At 39.3% G+C, this 26,871-nt stretch overlaps 1 protein-coding gene across 4 annotated transcripts in view; it reads right to left on the minus strand.

Moving 5' to 3' along the window:
• Positions 1 to 26,871, minus strand: part of PCCA (propionyl-CoA carboxylase subunit alpha) — a 303,202-nt gene that overhangs the window by 98,491 nt on the left and 177,840 nt on the right. For all 4 annotated transcript variants that reach the window (XR_012997326.1, XM_076361576.1, XM_076361600.1 and 1 more), the window contains one exon: positions 15,468 to 15,570. Coding sequence is in view for 3 of the 4 variants with exons in the window: in XM_076361576.1 (XP_076217691.1) it covers positions 15,468 to 15,570 (103 nt within the window). In the remaining variant the exon portion in view is untranslated. The remainder of the gene's footprint in view (positions 1 to 15,467; positions 15,571 to 26,871) is intronic.

Here is a 26,871-nt window from a genome sequence, read left to right on the forward strand (position 1 = left end):
ATTTATGACATAAAGTACAATAACCCAAGTAATGAGTATTCATACTCCGCAGGGACAGCCTGAGCAACTGTAAATCACCTTTCATTCAGTTTGGATTGCAGATGTATCCAACATAATGGGCCAACATGATTTGGTCTCACCACGGACTTTGGCTGGGTAGACTGACAGGCAGATTGACTGTGACTGACAATGACCATCCCTTGGCCTTTTCCCCTCTGTCCCTATTAACTCACCTATTTCAGAAAGTTTTCCTTTGCCAAGGCTAGGAAAAAATCCATTAGCTGTGTAAGGGAAGAGGATCTATTTCTCTCTGTTTTATCTTAAGAGAGTTGCTGCTGTCTTGTTCAAGGGCATCCTATTCTGGCTGGTTTTGTTCTTGGTCTGTTTAACTGTTAAACAAAGGAGGCCCAGGCTCTCAGTTTCCTGAGATTTGGATATACTATCTACCTCTATCCTTCTCTTCATTTATTGCTGTTATCTTTAAACAACAAAATTGGTCTTCATCCTTGCTTATTGCGTATTAAGTGTTCAAGGTCAGGTTGGACGGGGTTTTGAGCACCCTGATCTAGTGAAATATGCCCCTGCCCACAGCAGGGGGGGTTGGACCAGATGATCTTTAAAGGTCCCTTCCGACCCAAACCATTCTGTGATTCTATTATGCTGATTGGCCATCAATGTAGCTTTCTTTTGACAGTTTAGATAATAAAACTAAAAGACCCTAAATGACTCAAAAGTACGTTCGTTCTAAATTAACAATATGCAAAGCTCACCATCATCAAAATAAAGACGCCAGTTTAACCGTCCACACTTGTCATTAAACTATTTTCCTCCTCCCCTAACAGCTAGGAGAAAATACTAAATTAAAATGGGATAAACTGTGCATGCAAGCTAGTCTGCTAGCATCAAACAGCTGGGCTGCTCCAACAGTGACAAAGGGGTCACTGTGTGAAAATACACAGTGATTACAGCAATAAAGGAAACAGCTGATAGAGGTTAGATGGTGGAAACAAGAGGGCAGCTGCAACAGAAAGACAAGGTTGGAATGAAGACAGAAGGAGCATGGGAGGAGCAGAGGAAGAGTCTGCCAAAAGGCATGGGTCTGGGACACAGAGCTACGGCATGAGGGGGAAGGGAAGAGCCCTAGTGCCAAAGTTGTCCGACTCCTCCCATCATCACACTGTATTTTCAGTTTCTTACAACTCAGACGAACTCTGACTATTTGGGCTGAACAATCATTTAGAAGCGATTTCAGAAAGGGGAAATTTCAGAGAGAAATATGCAGCCATTTCTGGCACAGAACAAGAATACATTTTTTGCCACATTACGTTCTATTGACTTTTCCATGAAAGGTTGCAACATCTCCTTTATGATTTGGAACAGAAGCTTGAAAATCTGCTTGGCAAGTGAAACTGTTGGAACGCACCTTTACTATCCTCCTGCAAACTGCATAACTTTGGACGAGTTCTATGCATTTCAAAAAACAAATCCTACCTATATCTGTAGATCACCACACTTCACAGCTACATTTCTAGAAGACACTTCCTTGTATTTAACACAGGAAATTGTGTTAAATTCAGCCCAGGGCTGAACACAGCTTCCCCCAAAATTGTGGTTTTGAATTGCAGAATACCAGGTCAAGTATAAACCTAATAAGAATGTCACCTCTGTGGTGCTTACTCCTGCTAGGGCCAAGCACCAAAGGAAGAAGCAGTATAAACAACCCACAAGCAACAAAACCTGGACACTGAGGGCCCCGTGACTGGAGAAAGCAGACTGGAGCAAAGATTGGAAGTGTCAGTGAAGGAGGTGCAGAAGGATGGAGAGGAGAATTTGGAGCAAGTAGTAAGGTGTGGGGGACTCACTGAGCAAGAAGACTAAAAATGGAGAAAGGAAATGGAAGTGGTAACAGAAACACATGAAACCAAATTCAGAGAATGGAAGAGATGGAAGCATGCACTGATTGTGCAAGGAAGAAGGGGCTAGAAGCATAGGATGAAGGAAAACAGATAACTAAGTAGTGAGAGAGTGATCTTAGAAAAAGGACTAGCTAGACAAATAGTAAGATAGAAGAAATGGGACAAGGAAAAACAATGCTGAGGCCCTGGGAAAGGAAAATGGAAATGAGGACCAATGCATGGAGGCCTGTGGAGCAGGGCACAGCTACATGGGAGAAGGTCCTGTAGAAGAGAACCAAGACTGATGGCTAAGTGGTGTGGAAGTCCAAAGGGGAGACTCAGACCAGCCAGATAACGAGCACAGACCAGGCGAGAAGGCTGAGGGGTGGAAACTAGGACTAGCCAGAAGAATGAAATCAGAACACAGAGACAAGCTGGGAGGAGGCAGAACTTGAAAAATGACACGCTAGTAGCAGTAAGCAAGCAAAAAGAAGCAAACATGCAGAAGGCACAACCTTTGAATGCTTGACCACCCTTTAGAAATGGAGCCTGGAATAAAACCCAAATTCTTGGCCTTTACTGTTCATTTCTATTACTGTGCTGTGCAGAAAATGGCAGTCTTGCCAGCAATTACACTCTCAGCTCACTGCAGAGGTCCATGCAATGACCTTAATGGATCCAACCCTCCTAACAAATCGTCGGAGCATCAGCAGTACATTACAAAGCAAATTGGGGGAGGGGGAGAACTATTACATAAGAACCTAGGGACTTCTTCTCACACACACACACAGAGTTGCTAAATTCAGACACAACTTTATGTGAAAGTGAATATCAAAAACTGGTAAAATTTGAGATATGAGGCACTACCTGGCTTCATCTCCTTTGTATACATATTTTGAACAGATTCAAATGCTGTGGACACATTACTGAACAATACTCATTAATGAAACTAGTCTCCAAATTGTTCAGGTAGGCTTACTGCATAATACTCAAGTCTTAGGCCACAGATCGAAGTATTGTTTTCTTCATCATACTTTTCACGTCTCCTTTGGCACATAGTATTTCACTCTTTCACATTGGAGAAACACCAGTTTATTTTCACCACATGCGCCCATCATCTCATACCATCTAGTAAAGGTGAGACATCAAGAGATTACAGTTTAAAAAGACCCTACTAAATAGATGATGCACGTGAAACCTGATACTGCAGAGTACTTTGCTTTGTAACTTTAAATGTTCTGATAGCAGTGATTTCCCCAGCAGCTGTAAGTATTCAGTGTTCCTATGACTGATTCTAGTGCTAAGTTTGAGGCCCAGAGAATGAAGAGCATACAAAACTGATGGCAATTATAGAAAGCATGGTTTCAAGGATTTGGCTAGCACCTCTGAAAGACTTTGGCAGAGATAGAAGTCAGCACACGGCCCCGTAAACCACAAGACTGACCCTTCTCTTCCTTACTCTCCCCTGGTACGTTGCCTCTCATTTCATTTCCACAACAAATGAAACAAAAGTCTATAGACAACAGTACCAATCACTACACAAACGATGGGAAATGCCCAGAGCTGGCCTATATAACACAGTGAACAGCGAAGGGATTCTGCATTCAGTCACATAGTTGACGCTATTGCAAAATGCGCACCTGACATCTGGCATTCCTTAAATCTGAGTGATTTTGGAACTGCAACAACCACCTTTGAAATAAAGACTGGTGCATACAATATTACCTGAAATAATCCTAGCATTACGGAACTATAGGTCTATTTTGGTTTCCAGTTGATTCCAATTTATTGTATGTCCTTGAGACCTGTAGATTTTCTCTGGAAAATTAAATAAACCATTGGCAGTAGGTCATGACTACTTAAATCTGGTTCCTTTTTTTATTTGTTATGTGAGCCACAGACAGTGATGCAATTCATTTTTAATAATTTAAAATCATTTCCCTCCTCCTGCATTCAGAACAACCTTGTTCTTTCTTAACCCTTTCAATAAGAGTACCTTTAGCCTGAATCTTGGAAGGAAAAAAGTGATTAACGACATGCACTGTTTATCTGTGAGTCCCTCCTCTAAATCCCCACCAACACACTCAACTTCTGAACCCACTGCCTGGTCAATATTAACCAAACATATTAAAACCCCTTCAAGTTTTATGAAAATGAGAAGCTGCACAGAGAGCAAAATGATTGCCCCCATTCAGCTCTTGGACACACAAGGACACTTTGGTTGTCACCCGGCACCTGGGCTGGCCAACCTGTATGTGAGTGACTGCACAGCAGACCCAGACCTGCTTCCTGGCAGGACAAACAGGGAACATGAAGTCGCCTGTGGACAAGCAGAGGATTTAAGAAAGGAGCGTGACACGGTGGGAGGCAAATGGAAGAAACAACCAGGTGAAGCTATGGGCAGGAAGAAGTATTGCAGTGAGAGTTTCCTAGCAGGCATGCAAGTTTGCTGTAGTTACTGATGTGGACGCGTAACGGGGACCCGAGAGACAACCCTGAAGACCAGCCAGTTCCACCAATGCCAGACTGCTCACAGCCCACCATGCCACCCAAGACATTATGCAGCTACCCGAGCATCCAGTGCTGCAGGGATCTTTGTCTCTTAGATGCTTGAAGAAACCCCTCTCCTCTCCTATCAATGTGTCTGTCATAGGTGCCGCCATCTGAGGCAGCTGGGCAGGACTGCCCTTTCTTTGACAAGGAAGAGAAGAGGTGAATGACAATCACCAGAGGCAAAACCAACTCAGCTACATTGCTGGGGAGTAGAGAAGTACAGCCAGCACAATCAGCCTGTTTCTGCAAACTGATTCCCCTTAGTCTAAAGAACATCATGACTGCAAAGCAGCCAGTGGGGAATAGACACAGGCAGAGCATCTGTCACCTTGCCTTCTTTCCACTCATTTTACTTAAGCATCAGCCACAGCAGTATCTGAGTATCATTCACGGAATATTTTACGCTGATCAATCAGACACTTATCACTACAGTTTTCGTGATATTCTTTGTTGTAGAGGTGTCACAACATGGCACAATGCAGTGTCAGATGGAGATGTGCGTGCCAGCTCTAAACAAGTTAGTTCAACAAGGAGCTGTACAGCTGCATTAATGCAGCATTGCCCGAACTAGGTTAGCCAGCATAGGTTCCTTTGTACTGTACTAAACTGTGCCATGTAAACGGATCCTAAATGGTGAACAGTACAGAGTACAATGCCTCTTTGGTGACTACTGTATATAAATAATAAATAGGAATGCTATCGATTGATGAGCCTGATCATTTGTACCTCTAATCTTCATTTTCATCCTCCTACAACCCAGGTTCCCTGGTTTTATTAGAACATCCTGCTTGCATTCAAATCTTCCTTACAACGAGCTTAATAGCCAGACGTACAGCTGTCCCACTAGTCTCGTATAGCAAGATCTATTCCACAGATCTCCGACTTCTACCAATAGCCAACATTGATACCGAATGAACTCTCATGAACAAAGCTGTGTTTTCTTAATAATAACAGTTGTATAAACATAAGGTCTTCTCAGTTAAAGGGAAACCAACATCAAAAAGCAGTAAAACATGGAACCCTAAACCTTTCTTTCTTTGAAGAAACACGTTTGAAGCGAGGTGTTTCTAGTTATGGGTGAATGAAATGAGAATTCAGCTGCAACAAACGGACATCCAGCCCATATGAAAGACTAATTAGATCCATCTGAGAAGCTGTGTCTAAAACTGCTTCACATATTTCAAAGGAAAGCTCTTCTAGTCTATCTTTTGAGAAGACTACATCAAAACATTTAGTCACAGCTGACGCACATCTATCACTACAGCAGCATTATTTTTCATAAGCCATAAAGCTACATTAAAGTAATGTTAATAGTCTCGCTTACTTAAAAATTAAATTAAAGGGGGGAAAAAAGCAGCAAAGAAATTTAGAGCTAAGAAAGCAACTGAAAGCAGCAACGACCTTAGAGTTCCCCCCTATGCCAAAGCATCAAGTGATCCCAAAGTAGAGTGTCATACTGAATATTAAATGTGCTGAGATTTGCTCAGAGAACAGAATTAAAGGTGAAACACCATCCAGAAGCTGCAGAGTTAACTATGGCTTTTGTGGTAATAAGCGAGGCTCTTAACATTACATTAGCATGCTTTTAAATGTAACTATTGCTACTGCTGAACCAGCAGGAGGAGCTCACAACATTTTTTAATCTATTCATTCTACAAAATTTGGGGAGGGGGGTTGGGAAGTTGGAGGGGTTTTTGAGGGCAGGGAGGAGTTGGTCAGGCTTTTTCTTTCCAGTTTTGTTGGATGCAAAAATCAATGGTAAAGAAAAGCATCCAAGTGATGCTCGTGTTAGCACTGTTTTTAGAAACTAGAAAATAATGATACGAATATTGTGGTGCAGGATCTGAAGTGTGTATGGCACACACAGGAATCGAAGAAAACACCCATGCCCCAAGGAGTTTTCAGTCTTACACCAAAAGACCACAGAAGGACTGGAAGGGTGGCAGGACACATTAAATGCTGTTATGCCAGAAACAAGACTTTCTGAAGAAAGAAAGTGGTACGTTATCTGTATCGTTACAGATATTTAATTTACATTTCAGTTTATTGTTCACTGGAATTCCTGGAATCACTGGATCATGACCCATGGCAGAACATAGTGTCCATTTTCATACCACAGGAATTCATCCTATGAAGCCACCTGTGTGGGTAAAACACTTCATTAGGTAATTTAGAATTAATCTCTGTAAAAACCCAGCTCCTTCTCTGCCTTCTAAGAACTATGCATTAAAACAATGAAGAGAACTCTGATTCTAACACAAGGAAAATAAATATCCAAACTGACCACGCTTGCTTTTAAAATATTTTACGTTTTAGCAATTCAGACCTTTCATTGCATTTTCTTTTTAAAGATTTCTTGTAGGCTACATACCAGTGCCATACCATATGTTACTGTGAGTTTTGTAGCAGAACTACAAGTCTCCAAAAACTGCTCTAACCAAGCTATTACACTGCCCTGACATAGAGGGGAAGGCATACTTTAAACTACACAATTAACTCATTACTTTTCATGTCATTTTTAGTTCTCAACCTTGTAGATATTTTCTCTACATGCTTATGGAGTACTGTGTGAATAAACTAATCCAAGACATAAACCCACAGCAACAATCTCTCTTTACAAAGCAAACATGCACCTATTGCACCAGTCCCTTACACATACTTACTGCTAAACTGGCATGGTATTTAAAAAAACATGCAATCCAGATCCACTTTGCTTCTCTTTTTGCTTAGTACACAAGCACATCTAATACAAGTACATACAAATATTATATGAGTATACTCAATATTTACCTAAGCATTTTTACCTCTATCTCATCTAACGGGTCCCAGCATCTAAATTCTCTGAGAGACTCAATGCAGCACAGTGGAGATGCATACCAGAAACACTGAGTTCACAACAAGATACTGAGGCCCAAGGCCACTTTCGTTTAAAAAACACAATGTCAGCAGCCACAGAAACGTAGCAATTAAAGCACTTGCCCACAGAGTCAGAACACGAGGATCAATGCTCTCCCCAGACTGAAGGATTCAAGCGCACAGTGCTTGCCTCCCAGGAGAAACTGTCCCCACCCCATCAGGATAGGATGGGGTAGCCTCTAACCCTTCCAGTAAATCTGCCACTGTACAGAAAGGAATGCAGGATCCATAAAGCCACAGAGTCAGTCAACAAGTAGGAGCGCTACTATAGCCCCGTGATAACAGTAGTGCTTTGCAAGGGTGGAAATCGTGGGTTCTGCTCTCGCCACAGGGCTAGCTTATGCATACCGCATTAAAATGCCATTATACAAAACACGCAAGTCTTACAAACAGAAAATGCTCTGGATTTGAACCTGAATTAAAAGAGTAAAAGTAGGTACACAACCTCTAGAACAATAGATTCTATAGGTATACAACCTATAGAACTTGGTAATGAAGAATTTTGTTTGCACAACTGCACATGTACTGCAATGGAGAATTTGTGTGCTACTCTGCAAGTAAAGTATAAACCACGCGGAAAAAGGCAGGAAAAGTTTTCTGCTGATAGTTGTAAGGATTATCTAACTGATCTGCCCCCTCCACTTGTGCCTTTACCTGTGCACTTTCCCTTCATTCAAACTAATATAGGACACTGCAATAACAGTATATGTTATTCAATATATATATAACAATATAGCATATGTAACATTCCGATATATAACAATATATATATGTAGAACTAGACTAACCAGAAAATCTTCATTTACTGCTCCTGGGGATGTATGTGTTTTAATTCCTACAGGTATTTGCTTTTCACCCCTATTAATACAGCCCTCATTTCTTTTATATGACCAATTAGTTATATATTATTATGTGCCTGAAGCATACCAGAAATGTGAAATACTAGTAATAATAATTCTGGTATTTTATTGATTCTCTTAACAAGATTATTAATTTTATACTGATGGGCTGGGCAATGTTATTCTTCTACATGGACTACTGGAAAGACAGAACTTAATATGCACTGAATTATGATCCCGCTCCATTCACATTTGTAGTTAAGGAATTAAATGGGGACTAAATGTGTTGCTTACAGCAACTTTCTGTATCGTTGCTCTGATTTTACATTGTACTATTCCTTTTTACACTTGATGCTTTGCATACTTCAGCTGCATCTAGTTTGATTTTTGGGTGATATTTCTTCTTAAGCATTTTTTCTTCCCCCTGAAGAGAATTTACAAAACAAAGAAAATATTTCCCGAAGTAATTTTAAAATCAACTTACCCCTCAGTCATAAAATTTACAGCAAATGAATACAGCAGAGTTCTCCTAATTAAATGTTTATTACATTTTAATTTGAAGTCAAAGCTTAATCATAACTAGATATACATGAATTCACTAACTAAATTAAAGCATACAGGTAACTACTTATCTACTCTGCTGATGATACAGGATGTATTCAAATAACGATGACAGTAATGCCTTAGATTTGTATTTTTATGCTTTCATTTGTGTACTACACAATAGGTTTTCTCTTGCAAATATTAAGAGGTACACAGGCCAATTTTCCACCTACACAGATATCTAATAAATTCTTTACTTCTCATTAAAAAGATAGGGAAAAAAACCATTGCTTTTTCCTAAAAATTATTAAAAACATTCATTAATCAATTTCTTATTGGGCTGAACAAGCTTCACAATTTTTTCATAGAGATTTCATGTCTGTACTATATTTACCTGTTCTTAAATTTGAATTTAGGAAGCGATCCAGTATTTTCTGAAAATGGTAGCCCATTCTAGTAGCAATCTGAAAAAAGTAATTAAGCTTTCTCTGCTCTTCTTATTCAGCGTTTGACCTATACAGGTCCCTCTGGAAATATATCAAATTTCCATTTGCTCAAAGTAACTTCTGAACTATTTCACCTTACGTTTTTTTTTAAAAAAAAAAACAAACAACTTTCATTCACCACAACTTCAATGATAAGAAGCTACTTCATAACTGAAAACATCTGGAAATTCTTTGTCAACTGAACAGATGAGAAGATGAGGCTAAGTGGTCTGGGAAGGTATGCGTCTACTACAGAGATGAAGAACCGTAACAGAAAGGGCTGTTTTCAAACATGAAAAAGGAGAATAACAACGATTACTTGCAGAGAATCACGCAAATCGGCAATACAGAATTCTCAAGACAGAGGATTCCTATACTATAGCAAAGAATCAGAAAATGGATTATGCCAAAAAGGTTTTCAAGAATGCAGTTTATTGCATAAAATACAAATTCCTTGTTGAACTAAAATTAGGCCCTCAACCTACACATAGAGCAACAAACTTCAAACAAAAAGAAACATGACTATCTTCTGAAGTGTAATTACTTACTGCTGGTATTCATCATTTGAGCTTTTGGATTCATCCATTGCTTTTGTGAAAGCAGAGGTGTAAACAAAAATCAAATGACCCATCCCTTTTCTACCATCTCCTCCACCACAAAGATATTAATACAAACCGTTCTTTAGTTATCTAATTCGAGTGACATTCATAACAGAAAAATAAAACTGAAGAATATTGAAGGAAGTAAGGAGGGTGGGTTATAGCAGCGAAAAGATTGCACTACAGTCACGTAATTACTTATCTTTCATTCTTTTGTTGAATGAAAATTATACAGTGGTGGATCCAATAAACTGTACTTTATTATTGGATACCTGGTCCAATGTATTTATGTTCTCCCTTGCTTAGGACACTTACATTCTTTGCTATTATTTTTATTATACATTTTAAGTGTGTTACCTACATGAAATCGATCCACATTGGAGAAGGTCGGTTCATGGCTGTCCGTGACACCGAAGTCCTACACACACCGGTGGGCTAAGGGGCTGCTCACAATGTGGCTGGGGAGGGCAGCTCCCATCCAGCATACCATTAGCAAAGGGACTCCAGACTAGCTGTGAGCAGCTAGAAGTGGAAGTCTGCGAATGGGCAACAAAGCCACCATCACATGGATCCAGAGCACCCTTGGTGGTTGACATCTGGCTTTAAAGAGTCAAATTTAGTACGGTGCAGGGAAACCACACAGCTACCAGGTTTGCTCAACATACATAGGTTCCCATTTGCTTTTGTCTCTCCCGCCCTTTGGTACTCTGCAAAACACTCAAGCTTCGTGAAGAAAGAACAGACTCCCACTTTCATCAGCAAAACTGGATCAAGTCCTTGTATCAATGAAATCATAAAATAAGCACATTTCATAGCCAGACTGGCAATCAAAAATGACAAGATGAAAAAGATTCCTGTCTGAAATTGAACTAAACAAAAGATTCCAGAGTTTGGTGGCGGGATGCTTCTGGGCTGTTTGTTGCTGTTTTATATTAGTCTTATGTAAAAGGAGGGTATTCTTCCTTCAAACTCTATTTTAGCAGTAATCTTGATTGTAAGATCTCTAACTCCACTGATAACAGGAAAAATTTTAAGCATAAGAAGAATACTAATCAAAGCCCAGAATCTGACCATCTGTCCTCCAAAGAACTAAATGGATACATACGACAAGCAGTTAGCTTCAAGATTCTTATAGCAATTAATACACAGGACAAAGAACAAAGAAAAAAGAATAAATGACATTTACATGATTTTAGTTGGCGAGTTCTTGGTATACAAGCAAGCAGACCTCACCAGAGTTGCTAAATTTTAATTCTCCAGTCAGGTCATTAGAATCTTTTAATTGTGGAAGTGTTTGTTGTTATGTTGATAGGGTATCACCAGAAACAACTGTCTGATACTGAAAATTCTAGTACACTAACTTTATACAAACTTCAGTATTAGCATGATTAGTTGCTGGCTTCAGAATAACAACAGAGCTACTTCTGTTTTAAAAGAAAAAATACCAGGTTAGGATTCACAGAAGTTTTTAACCTCTACTGGAAACAAGAAAACTAATATTTTTGTTTGCACTGACTAATATTTTTGTTTGCACTGCTTCAGGCAAACAGTATTGCTCACACATGACCACTTCTCTTCTAAATCCTTCAGTTTGGGAAAGCAAGGCCTCTGAAGAGGCCTAAAGCCAGCTTGCATCAAGGACCTCTGTTACAAACGTAGTGGTTAAAAACAGATGGTTACAAAACTCAAAATCCTGAAAAATAAAGAGCAGCAAAGAGCCGTTAACACTGCACAATTCATTAAGATTCTCACGATAAAGGAAGAAAACCACAGATGACCCATAGACCGAGATGCTGACGAATGATCTGCTTGCTAACAGCGGGAACCATGGAGAAGCCTGCTGCTCACACTCCCTGCACAGAGAGCAAAGCACCGCACACTGTGAGGTGGTGAGGTTTCGGCTGGCGAGAGTAGAAGAGTTAAGGAAAAAAGAAAGGAGTCACTGTTGGAAGAGTCCCAGTGGTAAACAAAGTAAATCAGGATGTGAACACTGCTGCTGCAATGCACAGTTTGCAGCGGGAGCAAACTTCTGAAGGGGAATGTGAAGGTGGCCCTCCCACTGGGCTATCTAACTGCACCACAGATTCAGCTATCTTTGTCACAAGCCACAAGGGGACACAACCCACAAAGTCAGGAGCCCGTGTCACGCCAACTTAATAGCAAAAAGTAAATGCAGAAGTTCAAAAAGTGAGGCTTGCGTTTCTGACAGCAAAGTTTCAATAAAGAAGGCTCTGAATTTCCCCATTTTTTCTGATGGTATGTTATACCTCCCGATCAGAAAACAAGATTTCTCGTTCCTAGTCTTTGGCTTTTCTTCTTTGAAGTTTTAAGGCAATTGTTTTTCCATTGTAAAGCTTTGAATAATAATTCAGAAGATTTTAGATTGTGCTGTATTTACTATATTCTCTTGTCTGCTGCACAATCACAGGAGAACCCCAGCAAAAAGAAAAGAATAACATGCCCTCTGCTATTTATCCAGTAACAATGAAAAATAAGTGCAACTAAACAACCCTAGTATTCAAAAACAGTTACCTGCTTTTTACAAACCCAAGCTCAGGAGTTAATTTTAATACACTATACCTTAAAATTTAAATGAGACCCCCCTCTGGTCACAGTGAAATCCACCCACGTGATTTATTTCACCAGCTAAGGAATTTTCCAGTTACAAATAAATGAGGAATTATCTCTCCCCAAATATACTGGCTTGGTTAGGGTAGAATCAGAATGCAAAAGCTTCTGTCGTCAATGCCTCCGGCCCAAACTTTAGGGCATGCAACCTGTCCTACCTGGCACCCCTACTTCCTCCCCATTGCTTATGCATCCCTTCACCCGTGATGCTGGGGGGTGCTCAGCTCCCCAGGGGTGCTCCTGCCTCCTTACCTAGCAGTGAGAGGTAACAGCAGTAGCATACCGCAGGGACACAAGGATACGAGCAGGAACCTCCACAGGCCTATTGCTCCCCTCCCCACCCCAACAAGATTCTTGCTGTTAGCCCGCAGCGCTTTCCTTGCTAAGGAAAAGAAGCAAAGGGGGCCCAAGTGACTTTTTGAAAGATAAAGGATTTTATGAAAATAAACAAGAAAAGTAAGGTCATGCTTAACTACTCATTCTTGCCTAGTCCAGTAATGCCAGACCGACTACTTGATTACATTGAAGGTGTTAGTGTTTGAATAACAAACCGAAGGACTAGAAATCAGACTCCGTATATGCCTTGTTAAACTGGGCTTGTACTAGCTGTAATACTCATACTGCTGCAAGACATCAGAACTGTTTAGCAGTCCCATTTAAACTGATAGGTTTGGACTGTGGTATTGGTCAGAATGATTTTCTGTATGTTAAAATGATAAATTAGCAGCAATAGCATTACATGTTCAGCATCCTTTCTCAGTGTTTGTACCTCCTGGAGAAACACAGTGTAGTTTACAACTCAGCTGCTCAGCTGCAAGTGGAATCTAGGACTGACCCATATACGAGCTTGTATGTTCAGTTACCTTCACAATTGATAGAGACAAAAGCACAAAAGGATGTTAAAGCCTCCTCTGTCTGTAAACTTTCCTCAGTCTGATTTAAAGATGTATCTTTATTGAATTTAACTAAGCAAGTATAAGCAAGAGCCTAGATAACTAAATGAAACTGAAGTAAATCACTCAAAAAATACATGTGCGCATATGCACACAGATGCATGCCTGTGTAATTAGTTCTGCTAAACAAAACTCCTAGTTCGGAGAGGTCCAGCTATGGGAATTATATTTCTGAGCTCACAGCAGAAAGGGCCTATGCAACACCCACAGCAACCAGCAGCCACCCTGTGTCTTCCTCACAGCAGCAGGCAGCTCCAGGCTGACCGCTGTTAGGTAGCAGTGTTGCAACAAGAAGGTGGAAAGGCTGTGGGCAGTGACTACTCCAGGGAAGGGCTATCTCTGTCACACAAACCAGTGCCAGTCCAGCTCTAAATTGGGCTGAAATCTAGCAGAGATATTTTGTTGTTTGAGCAACGGGTTGTATCCAAGTTCACAGGATGCCTGTTAGGGCCATTATATAAATTTAATTCAGTAAAAAGCTGTATGCAGATATGGCCTTCACTCCTGAAGCACCATTCCACGTGTGGGGTGAGTGTCCCAGCCATGGAGCAACGTTATATATTAGGTACTGAGTAAACAGTTGTTCAAGACCTCCTGGAATTCTTTCTAAAAGAAAGACTACAACTAAAATGACCACCTTCTTTCACACTTAAAAGTAGTACACTTGCAAGAGAAAATTTTTAAAGGTGCTGACCACAATGACTGATCTTCTCCGTATCCTTTTTACAGTGTACCTATGATCCACATGGAAAGTATCCCTGCTCTCTATTCATACTCTTACATTCATCATAAGTATATGTAAAATACAGTGTGACAGAGGTAAAGGTAGTATTAAAAAGGATACAAAAACATTTTTTAAAAAAAAACCCTAGGTTTTCATTACCTCAATTCACATAAGTGAAAATAACTACCTAAAAAAGATGACCAGTTTCAACCGAAAATCATGTCTTTTAAAATGAAATTTCAGTAGAGCAAAGCAAAAACGAATCACTGAAACAATACTGTCTTCTTTATATGAAATATTAATGTAAATGTCCTTTTTCAAAGGAATCATGATTCGGAATGCCACATAGGTGTGAACATGACTATAAAAAATGTCATGAAGCAGATGTTGCAGAAGTTTCTTCAATGAAGACATGAAAGAAGAGTAAACAGCTGTCAGAGGTAAACTAGAGGACTTCTGGGATTCCTCATAGTCCTGCTTTTCAATGATTCTAAGAAAAACTGACTTCTTCAGACCCTTTTGAAAACTTTTGCCTAAGAGTCAACAGATACTATGCAAGTCAACTGTCTATTTAAAAAAAAAAAACACAACTCAGTTTGGTTATGAAATTACCATTAACAGACTTAAAAATTAGTTTATAAATCTACCATCTCAATACTCAAATTCAATCAGATTGCATCTTGGCTTTATTCTGCTGAACAGCTGGACTACTGAACACAGCATTACCGTTCTTCTACTGTCATGGTCAGTCTTTCTGCCTTTCATGATGACAACATTAAGTGCTTAAGTAATTATCTTAGAATATTTGTAAAAACAATAGTTTACACACATTCGTCTGAAGTGACCTAGGCACATTTGAAACACTGGCATTTTACCACATACAGTTCTACCACTGAGGTGCTGAATAATTCCATTCCAGTACGATTACGCATTCAACCCGCTTGGTTCTTTGACTTGTTTTTTTAATCACTAACTTAAGCTAATGTAATTTTTGTCGACATTGCGCTTATTTTCTTGCTCTCGTATATCTACAATGGAGCGTAAGACCTTACTTCTAAACAAGACACTAAACAGGGTCATTAATTAGAAAACTAAACGTTTAAAGTAGATACAAAAATGTTCCACGGGCATGAGCAGAGAAAAATCTTTGTACACTAGCACTATCTAATTAACAGAAAGTTCTGTTTTGTAATTCATAGCAATGCCTACTAAAGACAAAACAAACATCTATCTATGTGTGGTCACTGAACAGATAGAGAATTTTAGTAGGTGTCAAGCATAATATACATTGACTCAATATATCAAATTTCTTAGAAAATGAGCAGAACTTACAGAAAATGATGAGCCATCCTTTGAAACTGCAACTGGGTAAATTCCATCTCCTAGATGCACAGAGAGCTCCCAGCTACTTCTCTTTGATTTAGCAATCGGAATTCTAAAAAAGAAACAGACAGAAGAGGAATTTTTAACAGAGATTTCATGCTTCTCCCATTTTAACCAGAAGCGCTTGCCTCATAGGATGGTCACGAAGGATATAAAATATCATTAATCTATAGACACAGTTGGAGAGCATACTTGAAAAAAAAAAAAAACTAAATACATTTTTCTGTCAACTGGCATATAAGGAGAAAATATACTCTACTTTCTTTCTAGATTTGCCTTGACACACTGGGTACGCTGATAAAGTTAGGGGAGGCTCTTGAATACAGCCAGCGCTTGCTGCAGAATTAGCTCAAACAGGATGAAAAGCAGATGAGAAAGTGGGTTGGCAGGAGAATAGCAACAGTGATAGCTGGAGCATTCTTTTTAAGGGCAAAATAAAATCACTATTTCTTTCATCTCATTCTCAGTAAATCTTAATTAAAGGCCAATTACAGACAAAAGATTCAGCCAAACAAGTAATACAAGTAGTTTTATAATTAATACACATTTTAGAGTATCTCATCCACAGAGCCCTTCAAGTAAACGGAAAAAATAATGATATATCATCACAGCCCACATACAGGATTATACCTATTCCTGCAGCATTCTGTGGCTGCACCAGTTACCAGGTAATACAAGAAACCTGAATCTTTTCAACTTTAGCTTAAAGAAGCACACCTGACAGCAAAAGAATGAGACCTGAGACTCCATTCTTGGAAGTTCAGAGTGAAACAAGTAATTTTCAGCTATTTTATTTAAATGTATATTTGATTTCAGTTTCCACATCCTAACTTCTCAAGTTTCTTCGACTTTGTTTTAACAACTGGTGTCCAAAGGTATGCTACAACTTTTCTGATGAGTGGTTGCCATATAAGGACATGGTTTAGTGGTGGACTTGGCAGTGCTAGGTTAACGGTTGGACTTGATGATTTTAAAGGTCTTTTCCAACCTAAAGGATTCTGTGATTCTATGATATTAGCATCGGCAAGCACCACGTAGCCTAAAGAGAAAGTACGAAGGTGGAGTTTAAACTCCATTAAAACAAAGACGCATTATTTTGGTATAGCTTTTCTTCCACACTGACTCTTCCACATGTTTAGATTCTCTGTTAGAAATCTATAGAGATAAGTTCATCACCTTTAGGTCTCCTTAAGGATAATTTCTGCTATAAAGTTCATCTATTGTACATTACAGAGCTTACTACACCATTTTACTGCAACCTTCAGTCTTAAAACTTGGACAACACTTCTTTCTGTGTTGTGCCACATGCATCCTCCTGAGGATTTGGGTGCCCAATGAACCACATCTCCTCCAAAGGGAGGGCTCAGGTTCCCTGTGGAATCAACAGGGAGAAGCACCTGTGAGGCCTCCAGAGGCGGAGAAAGGGTCTGCCTAAGCCAAGGATAACACACTGCCTTGCTAAGGATTTTGGCAATTATTTTAAGAAGGTTGGGTTTTCAGACACCTAAAATCCAAGCAAGTACAAGCTCAGGTAGCTAATCAGACAAGGAGTTTCCAAAACCTGTGCCTTGCAATGTGCCTGAAAAGGGGAAATGGAAACACTAAATATATTAGCTAGACAAATAGATGCATACTTATCATTAGTTACTTCTGGATCCAAGCCAAGTAAGGCCTACACCAGATTTTGCCTAACATCTTAGCTCATCTCTAACTATCACTGTCCACAAAGTTCATGAAAACAGATATTGAAAATAACCTGTTCCCATACTAATGATGCCAAGTGTCACCTTTTTGTCAAAACAATAAATCTGAAGAAATATCTATGGTTCATTGGGTGCAATTACATTTCTCAGTACCTTGCTTGAAATTCCTGTATGTCAGCAAAACATTTAGACTGGCTGATAGGAAACGCGACAGACACGGGAGTTCCTGAAGAAGAGGAACAGGAATTTCCTGCACAGGTAGCAGGCAGCAAGCCGAGAGATGTTTTCATTGCACTTCCTGGTACCAGAGCACCAGTAAGGAGGAACGTAGTGGGGTTTTGGCAGAGCCTGGCTAAATTCTCCATGGTACTCCACTGCCATAACCAACAGGATTTAGTGGTTTATAGCAACTTCATATTTCTTCTGTAAGAGGTAACACCTCATCTCAAACACAGCTTAGTAGATCCGCTCCACTGGTGGCATGAGATTCCTTATAACCTTGCTGGCACGGCCCTGCTTCATATTGCATTTGACTGGAAGTGACCTCATGAATCTGGCTGCTGGCCATCAAAGGAAAGACAGTCTTGTTCTCCAGCAGGGATTATTTTTGTTCGGTCCCGTCTTGCTGAGCTTTGTCAAGTGTGTCTCCAAACAGGATGCATGCCTCTTGAAAGGCATGACTATGATCACTGCTTTGCCTGGGTTTCAAACAGCCACACAGGCATATAATTCCTCTCTCCGCAACACTGGTGGTCAGGAGGGCAAGGTCCAGAGCTGCATCTAATACCAAGTATGCAACAAGTTGTACTTCCCTCCTGGAATTGCTAGATCCATTTGCACAGGGACATTTTTCAGCTTTGCTAATCTAACACCTGTGGCTTTGTAACTGTAACCTACAGTTACACTGGCTAAGACAGATACATTAGCTCATGAGAACCCTACTTTTTCTTCATTAAATCAAATTCCTTTCAAATAAATTATCTTGCAGTACTAGAATTGTAAAAAAAAAAAAATCCATTTTGATGGATTCAGAGGGGGTTTTTTTTTTAGTATTAATAAGGATCACAAAGTCCAAAAGTAAGGATCAAAGCCCAAGTTTCTTGGATATGGAGAGGAAGTTGCTTAAGTCTGTGAACTACTTTAGAAATGCAGAAGTTTCTATCAGGCTAAGAAAGGGGCTTTTTGGTGGGTTTGTTTTGTTGTTATTTTGTTGTTTTGTTTGGTTGGTTGGTTTTTTAAATGTCTGAGAAGTCCCAGTGCACGGGAAATAATATCTTTGTTCTTGGGCAAGGTTGCTTCCTTAGTTGAAAACTCTCTGAAGTCCTCCAAAGAGAAAACATCTGGACTTCTGAATATATTTTCCACTAGTTCATAGAAAACTCCCCAAACTTCTGGCTATTTTCAAAAATTTATAACTTTTAAAATTCTACATACTGGGCTGAAACCAGACATATGTTATTTACTGAAAAAATACTGAAAGAAAAAATAATGCCATTTTTAGCATCATAAAAGACACAAAAAACTTAAGATGCCTCCCCTCCAACCCTAGATTCAGAATCCACACGATATATCTTTCATAGGATTCAACACACCCTCCCTTCCTTCTCCCACTTTTGGTAAATGATGTATCATCAAAAAAATTACTTTCTTTACATACAAAGATCACCGGCTGCAGGAAGAAACGCAAGTTTGGCAGCAAGATGAGTGCCAGATGAATGGGAAGCAGGGCCACAGAGAGCTGTGCACTGTTGTCCCTTGCCAGGAGTATTACACACAGAGAAGGAGAGAGCAAAGGCAGCACCACGGCCACAAGGACAGGAGGCGGGTGGAGAAGGGTGTTATGAACTCCCTCCGTACAGAAATGGGCAGTTCTGAACCCCTCTACTCTATGTTGCCTTCTAAAGGGAAGTATCACGAGCAATAGGGGCACAGGTGAAGAGTATGGTGATGGCCTGGCTCTAAGTCATAAAGGCATTACTCTATAAAGCACTGAAGTTATAAAAACCTGTCAACGGTGCGAGAAGAAAGACAGCAGTGTTTGCCTGCTTAGTTATTTATTTACTTTCAACCTCTGTTGCTGTTTCTTCAACTACAGATGATCTCATGGTCCCATAATTTATTTCATACGTTGCACAGTGTATTACGTCCCTTTTACCCCCAACCGCCACGAGAGAGAGAGAGGGAGATACTTTATAATAATGCAGCAATTCTAGCTCCTGCTTTCTTTGCAAGTTTACAGTGAGGACAGCAGACAACTGCTAAAAATTTCAGATCAAACACACACACACTGTGCTCATGGAAAACAGACACTGGTTAAACCATTATCTATTCTAGTCAAAAACAAGTAACGAAAGAAAACAGACATTCACAAAAGCAAGTCAAGTAATAACTCTGCCCTGGACCGTCCATTTTGATTGTCATCAACGAATCAGACAGAAGGAACTCAATAAAACTACAATTTTCTGCAGTTTGTGGCAAATAAACTCTCCTCTCCCAATTACTGTTGATGATGTAATGAGCTATGATAAATGTCACCAGCTCCTAAAGGGTCAGGAAATTGAGTATAGCTTTTTTTACTTCCAATTCAAAACGCGAGTTCTAACGCTGGAGGAAAAAAACTTACAAATTCTCTTTACTTCTGATATTTTTGCTGCATAATACTTTACGTAAACACAGAGAAATCCCAAACTATCATAACAAATTCTCCCGTTATGAAAGATGGTAAGTGTTTGAAAACCACATTATATGACACTCCGTAAAGCTGTTTTTCAACTGTGCAATTACCTATTCAGCAGTTAAATAAAAGTGAAATATTGACTTAAAACAATGTTAATGGTCTAAGAATCATTAAGAAATCCTTCATCATAACTTTCACAGCAGGTGGCCTGTAAAATGATCAAGAATAATGTGCTGGATTCTGTAGCCACCAAGGTCAGTTTCTGCATACAAATCTTTGCAGGGGGAGAAAAAAAGCCCTTCAGAAAGTGGGCCATTCATCTGAACCAAGTTCAGAGAATTTCCAGCACTGTGAAAAGATATGTTATGCAAGCACATAGATGTATTCAGTGGGGGTAGACTGAACCAGCTACATGGAGACTACAAAGGAGCCCTCCCATGGCTCATGAATAAGTCGAGGAAATGATCAGAAAAAAATGGAGAGATGTTTAGACAGATGGCCCACTTAAAATGCCTGGGACAGGGCATAAGCAATTTTAATGAAACTTTAGATCTACCATATAAATTGTTTCTTATTTTCTCCGCCCTCCCCCAAAAAAAACTCAAGAAAGGCAAATAGAAATTTAACAACTCAAATAAGAGCCCATCTTACGATGTTAAAAAAAAAAAAAAAGGAAAAAGGGGAGTAAATCTCTCACTTCTGAGCATTATTGGTTTAATAAGTTCACATACAAAGAAATATCCTTCACAGAACCTTCAACTATCAGATGAATATAAAAGCAGGGAATGGATAGATTAAAAGAATTCTAAACAGAAGTGTACTGCCAAACAAAACAAAAATCTAAGCTTTACTATCTGAGTACTTTCAACACTTTCCAACATAAAAGTTCATCGTTGCACAGAAAAGATAAAAGCAGCACTTTCACAGGATTATTTTAAGAACTAAAAATTATGTGAAAGGAACCTAAGAATCTGGGAATATTTTATTCAGCAATTTGAAGTATTTTCTACATCTATTCACACACATTTTCTACATATATTCAGATTAATCCATCTGTACATATCACGTGCACTTTTACATAAAAATGGGTTTTCCTTCTTTCTGCGTGCATATGTATACATATACCCCTTTCACCAACAGTATGAAAATATACCGTCATTAGAGTAAATTACAGTTCTGCATATATCATACAAAATAATAACCTCTACTAGCCTGTGTGCCAGCTGATCAGACAAAGGCTGAAAGAATTACTCAATGGTTATGTCAAAATGGTTTTACATTACATTTTCTTACACATTACATTTAGATCAGTAACAAATATGCAAATTTATAGCCATGTATTCTGTCTGAATAGTGACCACAGGAAAAAATTAAATTACATGGAAGGGAAACTATAAAATAAATAGCATTGCTTTAAAAGGATGCTATGGAGTGCACTGTGCTTTGATTCAAAACAGCGTACATCTGGATGCTTCCTTTTCCTTTAACAGAAGCCTTTTGGGGGATTTGCATTGACATAAGGGCCTGCAATCCAGTACCCAATGAAAACCTCCAGTGCCTTCATCAGTGAACCCCAGATCAAGGCTAAATAAAGAAACAGTTAAAGCTAGATCTTATAAATCCAGGCTGAATTTAGCTGCCCAGATCTAAGTGCGTGGGCTCAACCCCTTTCATCTTTGTTTAACTGGCAAGTAACCCTGCAGACAACCTTAGCTCACCCTGGCTCACCCTCTTCCACTCTGAAGGTCTCTAAGCGTGCAGGGGTTGGGTCCTGCAAACAGAGCCACCCTAACCCAACTGCTTTGCAGCTAGCTTCCCCATCAGCCTGGCAGGGGGGCAGGAACTAGGGGCTCCTCCGCCAAAGTTGTCTCCATAGCCTTAAGGAGAAGGTGTGCTCCAAGCACGCAGGCAAACATCAACAATTCTAAGCCTCTTGAAAAATCTTTTATGGCTCTTTTAGCTTTAAATCCATCAGGCAAAGGACATCGGATTGCTGCTATTGCCCATCTTGGTATAACAAATTCATGCTTGCAGCATGTACATCCAGAGAATAAGAGATCTGGGTTATCAGTCTCCCTCAGCCTGTGAGGGTTCAAATCTACCTCCCATCTCTCAAGAGAAAGAGCCAGGGCCCAGGTAGGCATTAGGGGACTCACCATCCTACCCTGCTGGTGGTAGGAAGGAATGAGAGATTCATGGAGACTCAGAGAATACAGCTTTGCAGCCTGATGGTGCATCCTCTGGGACAAACAGTTTTGGCATTTGGGCCTACTCCAGGAAATTTCTATGCACTTTTCATTTAACAAACTGGATGAAACACAAAGCAATCCTGGGAGCTGCAAGTACAGCCCAAGAACTCTCAATTTCAGGGGAGGGTCAGACTGCCCAGTCCTTCAGCAGATGCCTGCATACCTTGAAAATTACAAATAAATAAATGTAAAACATGATATCTGAAACTCATTTCCTCTCCTATGGCACGTCAGGGCCTACTTTAGCATTTGGTTTCTCTTGGAAAAAGGAAACATCACAACTATTAATGCTGGATAAGAGATGTTGCTCCTCGTCTCATTGCAAGCATTTATGAGATGAGAAGCAAGGAAGCTTCGAATCACATGATCACAAGTACAGAGAAAAGACATTTATTTTCCATATAATTTACAAGTCTGTACTTCTGATCTGTTCCTTCAAACCATCCTTCCTAAATCAGCAAAACTATTTACAAAAGAACTACTTGCAAGCAGGTGTTTTTAATCAGATCAGTCAACAATACTGACTTGTGTGTACTGACAGTTGTTATAGAGAGAAAAATCTGAAAATCTGTTTGTCATCAAAAAAAATTTTGGGCTATTTCTCCTCCATTAAAGTATTCAATTTCACAACTGTGTTTCTCTCTAACACCCCTTATTTTAATAGGGGTTTACTTTGGGCAGTTGGAAAAACTAATAATAATAATAGACTCCACAAAAGGAAAATGACAAACTCCTTTTCCTGTACAAATTCTCCAGTATTTCCTTGAACAAGGAAACTTATTAATTCTCTTATTGTGCAGATATTTAGGAATAGTCTTACAATAATTATCTCACTTTCTTTTAATGCTCAAAGACCTTCAGAACAAATCACTGTGATGCAGTAGGGAGGACTTCTGTTAGCATTATCCAGTAGCAGTTATATCCTTCCATATGTAATACCATCCAACATGATAGTATTGGGATGTAGTTGTTTGTTGAGCAGCCTGCTTCCTGCACCTCCATTCAAACAATGGCTGTGCCCAGTAATAATGTGTTATATTTTTCACTTTGCATTAAGTTTAGAATATTACAGGTTTCCTGTGCATGTTAAAATAGGCAGCAAGCAATCTCTAAACTACTAATATGAAAATGGAGGCGAAATGATTAAAAGATTACCTACTGATAAGTTTGATAAGGTTATAGTCATTCAGCTTGGCATCTACACATAAGACAACTTCCCATACTCAATTATTTTTTCAAACATCCAGGCAAACTCCATGTTAAGCTTGCTCTACTCATCCCAGTAGTGAAATCTGCCTGACTTGTAGCCTACTAATCTCAAACTAAATTGCCACTAGCCACTGTAAACCTGAATTCAAAACACATTTGCTGCTTTAATCCGTTTTCCCTTTTGTCAGAATTTAGAATTTCAGTTATTCACCCACTTTTTCAGTAGAAGTTATGAAGAGTATGACAACTCAGAAGTAATCCAGACAACATACAGTGGGTGTGAGAACATCGGTCTTCTAGTTCAGATCGGGAGTAGTTCTCAAAGCAAATTATCCCAATCATCTGCACTCACCCTGCTTTGGATCACATTGCAGAACAGTCTGAGGACACAGGAACCAGGTTCCTGTTTGATGCAAGTAAGACAGAAGCCGGGCTCCAGAACTGCACCCAGCTCACTCCAGCCACAAATGGGCATTCAGGGCACAGGACTGGCCTAGAACTAATCAAAAGTCAAATATGTACAGTGAGAGTATCAGCTCCTCATCACAAACCAGAAATCCACTTGTACTGGTACACACTAAGGATAGCTAGATTAAATATTGAAGAATTATCTCAATGACAATTTCTGCAATTACACTCCCTCAAAACCATAAGCTCAGTATTTAGTTTAGATATTGGGCCATAGTTTAAAAGGTAAACAAGAAACTGATACTTAAATTCAGGCTCAAAACCCCTTATTTAGTTGCCCCCGTAAAGAAGAGTTGTGTTAAGAAGTGCTTAGCATCTGCCAGCTCCTCTCAGTTGAAAGCAATGAGAATATGGCACAGTGCAGCATATTTGAAAAATCATTCTGCCAATTTGGAGGACAAAATACATACATATATTAGTACCAAATTTAAAACATCCATTTTGAAGAAATCTTGGCCTCACATTCCAGTGCTGTCCCTAGTCTGTTATATAATATCTTCTTGAACACATCACCGTTTCTCCAACTATCAGTAATTTACAAGGTTAATCCACAAAAAACATCTCTTTTGTATTCAGAGATATACACCTGCACCCATAGACTGTCATATTCACCATTAAAGGCAGTAATATCTGACTGAAATGCAGCATTTCTTTAAAGAATAAAGTTTATAACACCCAATACAGTGAAACCTGTCAGCACCTGCTCAACTTACTAAATCGAGAACCAGATCAGGAGTGAGACACAACTACTACAGTCAAGGGAAAAGGAAAGACATCAGAATAAGGCCACCTCTGAGCAAATTTGGCCACAGCACTGCGAGTAAGAACATTGGCCTTCTTTGAGGCCTACAGAGAACACACTGTGCAAACTAATGAAGAATTATAAATTATATTAAGCTAGCAAAAAAAACCTCAGACTGTCTTAAAGCCAAACTGAAAATACCTTCTTATAGAGCATCACCTCCAAATATCTTTGAGGTTATTATTAAGAACCATGTATTGAATGCTACCTTTCTTTCCTGTGTTTAATACTTTCATTTAGGTCTCTCACCTAAGACTTACTACAGTCCCCTTTTGATGTGTCAGTCCCCTCAGAACTGACCAGATTATATTGCTAGAAGTATGGAATGATTTTCTTTCTGCCACACTTTGTAGTACCAATGATTTGACTTGGTCTCTCTGAAGCCTGTCACATACACAATATGCCAAAGGTCATTATTTAAAACAGAATTCTACTCATTTTTTGTACATCTTGGAAAACACAATGCTTGCACCAGACTTCAGCGTGGTTCCAGAGTATTGTAAGAGCTCACCCATCACACAGAGCTTACCATCTCCTGCAAACTTGGTTGCAGCAGAACCAAAAAGAGTACATCCAAGAGCTTAACCATCTCATGCCAATGAGATCAGTTTTGTAATACAGCTGTACTGATCATATTTGTTCTGTTGTGATTTCTCCTCTATATGAGACTTAATTCAGGAAATACATAGAATGCACATTCAGGATGGCGCACAGTCCCAGAAAAGAATGGTCAGATTTTCCCTTACTAGCCATCCTATGTGCCATAGTGTAAGAAACAGAAGCTGGCCAAGAACAGTGATTAATTTGCAACAATGTATTTTTCTAGACAGTGGTTAGCTTTTCAAAAAGATGCTTCCTTACTGCATACACAGGATCTAGTGCCGGGTGACAGCACAAATATCAATGATGTATCTACCAAACCACAGACAAATGTGATTAGAGCATTTGGCTAGAGGTACCCAAGCCAGTTTCCAACAGGCAATGTGACAGCTACTTCCTCTCCCTAACATATAAAAAATGTGGCATCTTTCATGGATTCTAAAGCTTTGTTCTCTATTTCTTCTGCACTGGATTCCTATGGAACAAATTAATGCCACTAATTCTGTTAAGTTAAAGAGAAAAAAATAGCAGGTGAGAAAACCCCAAGAGTTCATTAAAATTTATATTAGATAACATAAAACATGCATATCTTCAATAAGTACTAATTCTTCATGTCTAGACAATTATAGCACATAGCAGAGCTCCAGTGACTCACATTACCTTCAATACATCTTCTACTGCACTTTAGCTTACATCCAGAGTTCACACCACTGTGCTTTCACCACCTGATATTAACCACCTTTTCCCTTTATAACTAATGGAAAGAGAAAGGTACCTCTCCACAATGAGTTAGACCTTAGATAGGCTGAACTACCTTTAGGTGACGCTTACCTGTATTTATTACATTACTTAGGCAGTATGAATCTGGGCCACACAAACCCAGGCTCAAATTGTTATTTAACAAAGTCACATGTATTCAAAAGAAGATAAATCTCTATTGCCTTCCATATATTTTCATCCTTTTCATAGGTCACCTGCCATTGTTCATATTATGGTCTCACACGTAAAGAGAAGAAAGCCAGCAAGACAAAAATTGTGCGTAGGTTTCCTACTTAGCTGAAGTTATACGCATCAGATACGAATGAAAGAATTTCAGAAGAAATTATTAGTTAAACTAGGGTCGACTGTGAAGGACAAAAAATTTGTAACAGCTAGTGCCTCATGCTCAGTATTAATAAAAGAGACTTTTGCCCACTAAGCTTTCTGCTGACTAAAGTCGAAGCAGAGAAGCCAGGCTGTGTAGGTGGGATGGACCCAAGGAGTGGCAGTAACACAACTGCACATAAAGTTTAACATGAAGTGGGTCGTCTTCTTAGATTTCCTTCTGCTTATTTTGGGAGAATCATGATCAATATAGCATGGGAACATAAAAATGGCCATACTGGGTGGCCCAAATATCCATCTAGTCCAATATTCAATGATCAACAGCAGATAGTTAAATAAAGTGTAAGAACAGTACAAGAACGTAGTCGTGCTTCTACAGTGTACTTAACTAGAAGTTCCTTCTCCTTCCTTGCCTTTCGCCAAGACAATTAGCACTAACCAAAGTACTTCAGTAATTCACAAAGCAAAAAAATAAATTTCCTAAATATAAAACATTTTTCACACACACACACAATATATACAAATAACACGACCCATATAT

This window comes from Aptenodytes patagonicus, chromosome 1, assembly GCF_965638725.1.
Source record: "Aptenodytes patagonicus chromosome 1, bAptPat1.pri.cur, whole genome shotgun sequence".
NCBI lineage: Eukaryota > Metazoa > Chordata > Aves > Sphenisciformes > Spheniscidae > Aptenodytes > Aptenodytes patagonicus.